General features: G+C 39.1%; 1 protein-coding gene across 1 annotated transcript in view; it reads right to left on the reverse strand.

Annotated features, from left to right (window-relative positions):
- The window catches only part of CUNH6orf163 (chromosome unknown C6orf163 homolog), a 22,166-nt gene that overhangs the window by 4,576 nt on the left and 5,181 nt on the right, over window positions 1-12,409 (reverse strand). Inside the window, exons 3-4 of the mRNA XM_007951007.1 lie at window positions 11,009-11,116; window positions 2,115-2,317 (exon numbers count right to left, since the gene is read on the reverse strand). Of these exons, the coding sequence (XP_007949198.1) occupies window positions 2,115-2,317; window positions 11,009-11,116 (311 nt within the window). The remainder of the gene's footprint in view (window positions 1-2,114; window positions 2,318-11,008; window positions 11,117-12,409) is intronic.

Consider the following 12,409-nt stretch of genomic DNA (forward strand, 5'->3'; position numbering starts at 1 on the left):
TTCCCTCCAAATGATTTTGAGTTTTGTTTCACATTGTTCTCCCTCTCTATCCAGGATCTCCTACATCCCTTCCAAGTGGATGACAGTGGTAGCCGTCATAGGCAATTCTTAAACTATGAAAGAATTTGCTTCCCAAACTCATTGTACATTAAGTGTTTGAAGCAATGTAGAATCTAATCACCTCAACCCATAAAAATGTTTTCTATGCATTTAAAATTTTTTATAAGGGTTCTGAATCCTTAAGTTTTAAAGATTAAGATAAAAGTTTACAGTCAGATTCAGAATTCTCAACAATGGTATCTCTCCATATATTAGTTTGTTCAAATGTTCGAAAGAATGCAGGAATTAAGAAAAGTTTAGAAATAGGATCTGATGTGCTCCAAATCTGGGCCACTTGACCAAATTTTAAGAGTGGCTGCCATGTGCGTGGCTCTCTTCAAGGCACTTGGGGAACAAGAGTGAACAAAATGGACATTCGAGTTAGATATATAAATGATAGGCATGGACGTTCCCTAATCTCAGTCTATTGATTCAATAAAAGGTGGCCATTGAAAACTCTCCATTTAAACTTGAGGAAAGGAGTAGAGGGGTGAAAGCAATACAGAAAGAGCAAGAACAAGAGACTGTGAATGAGGAGTGGCCCCAGAGGCTCCACTAGGAGGGGCAGTGCTCTTGCACACAAGCAGGGGAGGAGGAGAAAGGAAAAGAAGGTACAATCTTCCACGACTTGGGTCACAATCCTTTCGGGAGCTGTACCACCTTCTCCAAACTCATCCCAAAATCCTCTTTCACCTTCCTCTTCTCTATCTGTAGTCTATACAGGAAGGGAGGTACCACTCATACTGCCAAAGCAGCAGCCCTCTTCTTATTTCTCTGCCCCTCCTACAGGAGTTTATCTGTGGCCCTGTTCTACTAAGTTTGAAAAGGAAGATTTTATCAGTTAATTATATACAAATAGATTTGTTTGCTTGCTAATTAAGCAGCAAAGCAGAAGGAAGAAGTTGTAGACTAGGAGGCCAAACATGGAGGTTTCAGTTCTAATTTTGCTGCTAACATTGAGCGATCTTGGGCAGGTCACTTAACATCTGGAAATTCCAATTTTCTGTTGGACCTAGAAATCCATAAAAATAGCTCCTGTAAAAACTGGCCAATTCCATCACATGTTCATTATATACTTAAAAATGGTTACCTTGATATTTTAAAAATATATATACATACAATCTGACTTATAGAAAATGATTTGTGATTATGCACATTTAAAAAAAGAAAAAAGAAAACTGCCATCAGGTTGATTCTGACTCACAGTGACCCTACAGAGCAGAGCAGAACTGTCTCACAGGGTTTCCAAGAATACAGACCTTTATGGAGGCAGACTACCTCATATTTCTCCTGCGGCTGGTACATTTGAATTACTGACCTTTTGGTTAGCAGCCAAATGCTTTAACCACTGTGCCATCAGAGCTTCCTTATGGACATATATATGGTTGTAAATACATCAAAAGGGTAAGGAAAAATACAGATGCCAGTATTGAAAATGATTGTCTCTGGAAGCTAGAGAGGGGGTGAGAAGCAATGAGTTGGGACTTGGAATTTTTGCTCTATGGATGTCCAAAATGTCAACTTCTTCTACGGCGTCATAATAAGAAACAAAGAACTAAATATCCACAATAGTGCATGATCTAAGCTAGCTGAGCTAGGTCAACTTTTACATGTTTATGAAAAAATACTTCTTGGTTTCTTTTCTCAGCCCCTTAAAAGTGGTGATACAGAAAAATAAACACAATATTCAGAACTGTAGTTACCTCCTGGAGAGGAGTAGAAAGGAAATAAGATTGGAGAAGAACATATGGGGACTTTAGAAATGTTGTTAATTTTCAACCTCTTAAACTTGAGGGTGGGTCCTTGAGCATTCATGTTATTTTTCTTTAAACCACACATATAAATATTCTGGAATATATTATATATTTCCCATATGTGTGCTATATTCCATAATAAAAATGTAAAAACACAAAAACTGGGCAATATCCACATATATACCTTTAACCTTATCTCTTTCTCCAAGTTGATTTCAATAAAAGTAAAATACTAATTTGCAAATGTGTTTTCTGGAATACCTTCTCTGGGCCTGGATTTCTTTTTGGGCTTTTAGTCTTTCCTCAGCCCTGGCCTTCTCCACGGCCTGGACCTTCTCCCTGTGGCACTCCATCATAATCCTTTGGATTCTGTGGACCATGCGTTGTTCTGCAGCCAAGTTTTCTCTCTTCATTTCTTCTTCCATATTTTGAAGCATCTGTAACCTGGTTTTATCCACTATGTCCTTAAGCAACATTAAAACTAAGTTTAGATATTGTAGCTTTGATGTTCAAAACTGCACACTAAAAGGCTATTTAAATCATAGTTCATCTCCCTCATGGGATATGCACCGTTAACACTAATGATTTAAAAGGTAACTGTGTATAATTTGGAGAACTTCTATTTATATAATGTTAAGTAGAACCAGAAAGGTACAAATTATGTTGATAAATATGCACATAGATAATTTTGGAAGGAAATATTCAAAAATTAAAACAGCTGTGTTGGGGAGGGGAGGATAAGATTAATGGTCTATTTTTCTTAATTGTCTAAATATTTTATAGTCTCATGTTGTCTTTATATGTAATTTAAAATATGTAATACAATTCTACCTCAGGATGTTAGTCCCAGAAAATGGTAGAACTAATTACCGTGCTTCCTCCTGAGTAGGAGGGAACCTGAGGCTCACGTAAAAAACAGCTGTGCCTTCCTGCAGTTACAGGAAGTTGCCTGCCAATTCCTACCTTCATTCAAACTTTCTAGCTCCTCATTAGTGTTAAGGAGCCCTTTCTTGTTAATGGAGGGGACAGGAGCAAGTGAAGGATCCTGGGTGGCATATATGGTTTGCACTTGATTACTAACTTAAAGTTCAAACTCACCCAGCAGCAGTATGGAAGAAAGGCCTGGCAATATGTAAGATCACAGTCCAGAAAGTCCTGCGGGGCCATTCTACTCTCTAACACATGGAGTTGCTGTGAGTGAGAACTGACTCGATGGCAAAGGGTAGGAACATGTGTTCCACTGCTCTTGGGTAGAAGGACTGACCCATGGACAGCCTCTCTAGCCAACTAAAGAGAAAAGGCACTAGTCGAAACAAGACTTCAGGAAAACAGACTCACAAACGATCCTAAAGGAAAACCCAGTCATCATTCTGGAAATGCTTACTATCTACACAGTGTTCCCAGATGATACAAACACGAGAATGCTGGGGTCCTCAGCCTCAAGGGATTCACTGTCTAGTGGAGGAGAACCACAACCTAATCGTGCAGAGTATGGTAACAGAAACATCCAGAAAGGAGGGTCAACTGATTAATTTCATCTGGGAGCTTCAAATTTTTCATTGAAAGGTAAAGTTTTATCTCTATTTTGGGGACGATATTGAGAGAACATAAAAAAATCAAGTTCTATATCACAAAATGAGTCAATGGAAGAACTATGAATAGAAACAGAATTTTCACCTGCTAGTTTCTTGCTTCATTGCTGACTAAGATGCTAGAGTCTTTCAAGAAATTTATCAACTTATTTTTCATTCCAGGAATCAGTTTTAAAAGATGGTACAGTGTTTGTTTGTTTGTTTGTTTTGGTCTTGTTTTTATAGCTGCAGAATTCCTTATTAATCCCATATGAAATCTTACCCAGAAGTACAAAGAAATAAAACCAATACAGCAGAGTTCTCCTGGTTGAAGTTTGCTCATATCCCTTCACCCACCACCACCCCTTTCTGTGATTGGCCCCTGAGGAAGCCACATCCATATTCAATGCTTCTAGACAGAATTCTGCAGCTGAAGCGGAGAAAAGGTCAAGAGAATTCTAAGTTTCAAAAAACCTGAAATGGTTTTTACCTTCTTAGAAAATCATTTCAACAACTAAACTATTTGCCAAATAAAACCAGTTGCTGTCAAGTAGATTCCAACCCATAGTGACCCTATATGTGTGTCAGAATAGAACTGCCCTCCACAGGGATTTCAATGGCTGATGTTTTGGAAGCAGATCATCAGGCCTTTCCTCCTCAGTACCCCTGGGTGGACTCAAACCTCAACCTTTCTGTTAGCAGTTGAGTGTGGTAACTGTTTGCTGGCCAGATTTTCAGAAGGAGATTTAACATCTCACCTTGGCTACTCTAAGGGTAAAAAATAAGAAACAGAAACAGATCAAAGAAATCAACTTTGAGAATCTCTCCAGTGGTCTCATTTCATGCATTTAGAACATTTTTGTTTTTTGTAAAACATTTACTATTTACAAGTATTAGCTGGGTTTTCCACATTGCAGAAGGCTTTGTCCCTTACACATGGAAACTTTTTGATAATAAATATCTTGAATGGAAACATTTCTAAAAATTTAACACTTAAATCTTTTAAATCTTTAAATAAAAAGAACATATGAACACAAGTTATATTTTCTTGATGACCCAGGCTCAGTAGACAAAGATGAATTATTGCCCTGGGTTAAAAATGTTATAGCGTATATAATTGCTGAAGTTAATAGGGCTATTTTTCTCTGTCGTACATGACCCCAGGCTTCTGTGCATTTTTAGATATGAAAACTGCTTTTTACAAATTTTCTGTTCTTCCCAGGCCATTGAGCTGAGGACTCTTCATCCTAACTGCTGTCAGTATGTCCTTTTCCATCATTTCTAGTTTTCAGCATTTCTTTTATTTCAGATTTGGAAAATTAAACAACTAAGTCTGTTAAGTTCAGGTTGTCAAAAACCAAACCAAACCTTCTGCCATGGAGTTAAATCCAACTCATAGGATCCTACAGGACAGAGTAGAACTGTCCCATGGGGTTTCCAAGGTTGCAAATTTTTGCAGAAGCAGGCTATTATCTCTTTCTTCCATGGAGGAGCGGGTGAGGTTGTACTTCTGACCTTTAGGTTAGAAGTCAAATACTTTAACATAATAAGCATAAATAAGATCTGAGTCAGTGATAGAGAGGTTCTGCTATGGGTAATAAGCCTGACTTTTTTATTTTGGACATTTTAACTTATTTCTGGGCTTTTAATTATATTGTCAATAACTGAGATTGCTAGGTGGTTAAGATTTAGATTGGTGAAATACTTTCATAATAATATATTTTTCCAAAGACTGAGGTGAGCCTGGTCCAAGCCATGTGATTTTCAGTAGTCTCATATGCATGTGAAAGCTGGACAATGAATAAGGAAGACTGAAGAAAAACTGACACATTTAAATTGTGATGTTGGAGAAGAATATTGAAAACACCATGGATAGCCAGAAGAACAAATAAATCTTAGAAGAAGTATAGCTGGAATGCTCCTTACAAGGGAGAATGGGCAGACTCATGTCTTGTACCCCAGTCATGTTGTCAGAAGAGACCAGTCCCTGGAGAAGGAGATCATGATAGGTAAAGCAGAGGGTCAGTGAAAAAGGGGAAGACCCTCAACAAAATGTATGACACAGTGGCTGCAATGATGGGTTCAAGCATAGCAAGGATTGTGAGGATGGCACAAGACCAGGCAAGTGTTGTACAGAGGGTCGCTATGAATCAGAAACAACTCGAAAGCAACTAACAACAACACTAATGAATTTCTATTTGAATCATATTTAAAACTGATATCCCAGCTTTTTATTTTTATTGAGTTCTAAGCTAAAATTGAAGGATATTTGGTGGCGCATTGGTTAAAACATTTGGCTGCTAACCAAAAGGTCAGTCATTCAAAACCACCAGGTGCTCCAAGGAAGAAAGATGGGGTAGTATGGTTCCATAAAGCATTGCCTTGGAAACCCAGTGAGGATCACTATTAGTCAGAATTGACTAGATGGAAGTGAGTTTGCTGTTTTGTTTGTAAGCTAGGACTCAGAGTATTAAACTTAGCCTTTCTTCTATGTAATGATTTAGTAAAACCAAAATTATTTTACTGCTGAGCTCATATAGCATGTGCCTAAGGCACTTGACTGCTAACCAGAAGGCTAGCAGTTCAAACCCACCAGCCACTCCTCAGAAGGAAGGCTGGGCAATCTACTTCCATAGTGATACTGCCTCGGAAACCCACAGAGGGGTCACTATGAGTCGAGTCCAACTCCATGGCACATAACAACAACAACACTTTTCAAAAATTTACTTTACATCACTTCACATTTACCAAAGTCCTACATTAGTACCTGTTTTCACTAACCAAAAGAAATCCCAAAAGGATTTTTCACCTATGAAAAGAAGGCAAAAAGCACAACAGCATTCAACATTTGTTCTGCACTGGAGCCATTAAAGAGGCAGCGCGCACTTGAGCAGCAACAGTGACATCAGCAAGCTCCTTCCCGGGGAATTACACTGTACATACATGATGTCTACTTTACATAGGCTATGTATCATCTCATGTTTGCTTTTCCTATATCTTAGTGTTATTTTAGGTTTTTTTGTGTTATTTAGTACGATTTGGTAGGTTATTTTTTGGGTCTTGGAACGCTCAACATTTTTCCCATATAAATTAATGGTAATTGCTTCTTGGCTTTATACCATCTTAGCTTATGAAAGATTTCATAGAAGCTCTCTACTTTCAGAAAGTAAGGGAAACCTGTACACGCTTAAAAGTTACAAAACTAATTCAAAAATCTACTGTTAGGCAGTGTTCTTATTCAACTGGAGGTTTCGCAATCAAATTACTTTTACTGGAATACATTTTGAGTGACCCAACCTACATTTCAAGATGTTGTAAGAAGCAGCCTCATGAAATCCATCCTGTTTACTGGACAGATGTTTGACAGATATCTACTATACAATGTCTCCCACATGAAAAATGTCTCTTGGACAATATCACAGCTAGGAATATCTAAACCTCTCTTGAACATTTGATTTATCTGACCTTATCAATATGGTGACTCATGGCATTTCCTTCTTTGCATTGACTTCCAGAATGCTCAAGGTCAAATTAGTGATAAGTACACAGTACTCCATGGCTCACACACATTATTAAGTTTTAAATTCATCCTGACTTCATTATATTCCCTAATTTAATTTTTCTTATTTTCCTGTAGCTTCCATCTGTTCATTTATACTTTTAAATGTTAATGTATTTGAGTAAGATAATATAAACAACTTTCCAAAATACTACCTGTCCATTTGGGTAAGATCCCGAAATTTTATCTAACAGCAAGCATTTGAGACTTATCCCAAATTCCTATCATATAAGAGTGATACTTAGTGATCTCTACATACCAGAATTTACCATTTGGTATTCTAGAAGAACTTTTTTTTTTTTTTTTTTGCTGTAGACTGGTGACCTCAGACTTTAATATGTGGGAGAATCACATGGGTCATGAATTTAAAATGCTGCCAGTGATTCTAATTCTATAGATCAGAAGGGACATCTAGAAATCTGCATGTAAAGCTCCCAGGTGAGCAGATGGCTCAAAGGCAACCCCTGAGAAGCAGTACTGATACCTGTATCTGTGCACCTTACAACTGAAATAAAAATCTACATATTCCTTTACCTAAATCACTTCTTCATATATAAGAAACATCCCTGAAATGGTGGTTTAAGTATAAATTCTCAAGTAGGTAACTATTTCAGAGAGATCAGCCTCCCTCTTAGGACTTCCTTCCATAGGCGCACTAAGTGCATCAACTCCACCCAAAGGCTATATGAGGTACAATCAAATCACTAAAAAGAATACTAGGATGTGAACTCCTCAAAATGGGCATATCTAAGTTATCCTTGTATCTTCAGAACCTAACACCAGGAGTGATATTCAAAATGTGTATCAGCCACTATGGCAGGGGCCACCTATCAGAATAGCCCTGGCTGTAGTACTTGGGGCAGGACCCTGGAGCTCCCTACCAAGACAAGAGTTATCCTTTTAAATTGATGGATTGAGGGATGTAGTCAGGAGGGAGCACAGGGAAGGAACCAGGACAACCAAGGTGATAGGTTGAGGACAACAAGGTGATATGTGGAGGACAACCAAGGTGACAGGACGCTTAAAACCACTGCCATCAAGTCGATTCCAACTCATAGCAACCCCCTTCAGCTTTTCCAGATTTATGTAAATCTTTACAGAAGTGAATTGCCTCATCTTCCTCCCACAGAGCAACTGGTGAGTTTGAACCACCAACTTTCTAGTTAGCAGCCCAATGCCTTAGCATTTGGGGAGTGGCAATTTATCAAATGATAGAGAAGTATTTCAATACAATACTTGAGGAACCAACACTGTCATACTGATACATGCCAGCTAGATAGCAGACCTGCCTAAGACATGCTATAAATGCTTTTCCTATTTTGAACTGAAATAAGGGATGGTCAGTGGGTTGACTCAGCCAACCCTTCAAAGACCACACCAAGGCCTGGCTAAGGTAAAGGATTGGAGTCAAATGTGAGCACTTCACTACCATGTAGGAACCCTTGGGTGGTACCCCATTCTTGCCAGCAAGTCTCCCGAGGACAAGAACCATCCATTTACTCTCACTTAGTTTAGATCTCATATATGGTAGGTGCTCACTGTCCAAACAATAAATAAATGGGCCAGTAGTCCTGATCTGTTTATTAGTTATGTTCTTATTAAATTAGGCCAAACCTGAGGCCAGACCGGTGTCACTTCACGCCAGCCTCTGTCCCTGGATCATCATACCTGAACTACATCATAGCCTGTCCCTCTTCTGGCCAAAATGTGAAAATAGTGTTATATCCTTTTCCTTGGAGTAGATTTTATAACTGAGGAGCTGAATTAAACACTGAATCCCTGGGCTTCTCCCTAGAAAGTTTACTAATTACCAAGAGGCATGTACCTGAACAGGTCACAGGTCAGAAAGAGTTTCCTTCATTTGTTTTACCTCTTAAGACAGCTTCCATTTCCCTCTTGGCACTCCAGTACATATAAATTTAGGTAAAGATACAATCAGAAAGCCCAGGGGAAGGAAGAGAACAGCTTGCTTCGTTCTTTCAACAATTATTTAAACACTTTATTAATTCAAGGCACTGTGCTGGTCACTGAGACAAAAGTGGTGACAAGACAGACATGCCCTTATGGAGGCTGTGATCACATGGGGTAGTCAGATGTTAAACAATGAAGCACACTATGATGACTGTTGTGACAGAGAATAGGGTATCAAGGACAGTATGTGTGGCACGTTCAGGGTTGGCCCAGTAAAGGTTCCCTTAGGAAGCATTGTTTGAACTAAGATCTGAAGGATGACAAGCAAAGTGAAGGGATAGGAAGAGTATTCTGGAAAACACAGTAAAGCTCGAAGGAGCATGGTGCATTCAGGATCAAGTTCCCAAAGAAAGACAGTGAAACATAGGAAAGCAAGCCAGTGGCAAGAGAGGTGGGGGTAAGCCTACGGGATTCTCTTTCACTCGCTCATCACTGCTGCCACAGAATTCAGCACAGAGAATGACACCCACAAACCCCACAATTCTTTTGTGAAACTTCTGGTCTCACAACCAATCTTTATAAAACACTGTGGTAAAGTAAGTTCCTTTATGTGGCCTTTTGCCTTGGTTCTTCAGAAAAATAGTTTGAGAGATTTTTCCTCTAAGCCCTGAGAAGTTATCTGCCCTTGTTTTCTATCCCAGAGGGTTTGTTACTTTTGTCCATTTTCTGAGTAAACTGTAAACAATCAGATGGTTTGATTCTTTTTTGTCTGACCCTCACAGCCTGCCCTGTGATTGATCTATTTTATGTACCCTGAAGGGATTGTTCAATGTACTAGAGATTATGCAAATGAGTGACTATAGACTATACAGATGAAGTGACAATGATACATCAAGGGGACTGGTCAAATTCATGGCCCTGCTTGGAGGTCCATGCCTTGAAATTGACAAGGAATTTGCATATATATGCAACCAACCCCACAGAGGTTTCAGAAAGTATAAAGAAAAAAGGAGAAAAGCCAAGAAAGGTAAGAAAGAGAAGAAACAGAGAGAGAGAGGAAGGAGGTAAAGATCCTCTTAAAAGAGCTGTAACTGATCAAAGGCTGTAACACTGAAGACAGTGAGAGGTCCTGTGGCAGAAACAGCAGTGACAGGCCTGGAAGGGACCCTGTGGCAGAGTTAGTGTTGACAGCAGAAATCTGCTGGTAGGAATGCAGATTAGAGAGCTGAACAAAGATGATACACTGGCTACGAGCTGGGTCATTTAGCAGTGGAAAGGCCCGTGGCAGGGAGGCCAAAGGCAGAAAGGCCTGCATGGCTGACAGAGGAAGTACACAACTTATTTGCGTGGTTGAAAGGAGCTAGGAGAGCTCTCCTGAACTGAAGAAGGGAGGGAAGTGCTCTTCACTTTGCGAGAGCCTTCCAGACTTTGCCTGTATGCTTCCTGATTCTGAACCTGAGTTGTAGCCTGATGATCCTGATCCCGAGTTGTACCCTATTACTTCTTAATTGTGAATGTGGTTTATGAATTTTGTGGCCATTGCAATGAATGATCGAACCCAGCAGAGATGTAGAAAATGTCGTGGGGGGTGCAGGAACAACTGGTATCAGAAATGGTAAAGAAGTTGGAGAGTGGAGGTATGTCTGACCTCCACCTCATAGGAATCAGCTTTGGGATTCATAGGAATCCTCATGCTTATAACTAAGTAATCTAGGTACGTTCTGATGCCACTGCTACTGTTGTTGTTGTTGTTATGTGCCGTCGAGTCGGACCCGACTCATAGAGACCCCTCCTTGGGTTTCCGGGACGGTATCACTACGGAAGTAGACTGCCCCATCTTCCTTCCGAGCCACTGCTACTAGTCAAAACCAAAATCAAACTCACTGCCATTGAGCTGATTCTGACTCATAGTGAGCCCCCCTGGGTTTCCAAGGCTGCAAATCTTTACAGAAGCAGACTGCCCCATCTTTCTTCCATGCAGTGGCTGGTGGGTAGAACCTCCTAAACAACAACCTAGATTTTATATTTTATTGTTTTCTTTCCTTCTGCCCTTACCATGACTTTCACTAGCTTAAATACTTTTTAAAAGACAACAAACAAGCCCATATAAAAACCTGTAGGTCTTTTTGATGTTTCTCTTCCAGAACAAGAAGGTCAATTTTGTGTTTGTCATTTGCTTCTTCAAGAGCTTTTTCCACTGCTTCTTTTTGCCTTTCTTTGGCCTTTGAAAGAAAGAATCGTTTACCTATTAATACATCATGATTGCATAGGGCAGTTCATCATTATTTGGGATGGTGGTAAATTAGGTTTTCAAGTTTACCACCACGGGGTCCCTAATTACTTGCTGTTTCCATCTCAAACTTCTCATAGCTAACAAGCTGCCTTAGCCAGAGATACCCTAAGACACCTCAACACTTTGGTCTTATCACTATTTCAGGAATGGATAAATAGCGGCAGCTTTTCTGTAGGCTGCTGGTGCTCTTTGGCAATTTACTTCTTGCTTAATAATCAGAATAATACACTCCTCACTTATCAACATGGTTAGGCTCCAAAGACCAGGTTGTTATGTGAAAATTGGTGTTACGTGAAAATGAAGGAAAACCACATCAGATCATAAAATGGAAGATGACTCCTTTACCTAACTGCCTAATAGCATCATTATACAACTGCCAAACCAATGAAAATCACTGCCCAGAGAAGTTGACACATAACCTTAACCATCACAGCCAACGTTACTCTTGCCTTTTACCTCAGTGTTTGTTACTGCCAGATGTACATCATTAATGAGCAAAATAATTAGATAAATTTTTTACTGTTGTCGTAAATGTGAAATGTTGGCTGATAAGACAGTTGATAAGTGAAGAGTAGATGTATGCTCAATGGAGAACATCTGGAAAATGCAGAAAAGTATACAGGTGCACAAAAGTAGAAGCAGCTGAGTCAGGAGGCTGAGTACCATCCTAGATCCTCTGCATCAGGTCTTCAGAAACAAGTTTTATTACTTTATTGGAAAAGAAGGCCTAGAGCATTAGATAGACTGATATTTAAACTGTAGATCATTCACAGAGGCATTCCCTTTTTATCAAGATATATTAATTAATGATTCACAGTTGATTTGAATTTTTATTTTATTTTTATTTAGGCAAACCACAATGCCTAGAAAAATGGTATTTCTTAGTTTCTTTATAAAATGGATATCATGGCAAATAGCATTGGCATTGTCTAGTATGAATGTCAGCAAAAGTTTAACGTGGAAATATTTTGAAAGGAATACTCTAGTATAAAGGGTCACACACACACACACACACACACACACACACCCTGCAAAAGGTGATATATATATCTTCCTTTCTACTGGAGTATTCCTTTCAAAATACTTCTACACTAGTTTTTGCTGACATCCATACTAGACAATTCAATGATATTTGCCATATCTATTTTATAAAGAAACTGAGAAATAGTATTGTTCTAGGCATTGTGGTTTGCCTTGCCCTCAGGAAAGTTTTCTTTTCTTT

This window comes from Orycteropus afer, unplaced genomic scaffold (assembly GCF_000298275.1).
Source record: "Orycteropus afer afer isolate SDZICR_OR568_19922 unplaced genomic scaffold, OryAfe1.0 scaffold00011, whole genome shotgun sequence".
Classification (NCBI taxonomy): Eukaryota; Metazoa; Chordata; class Mammalia; order Tubulidentata; family Orycteropodidae; genus Orycteropus; species Orycteropus afer.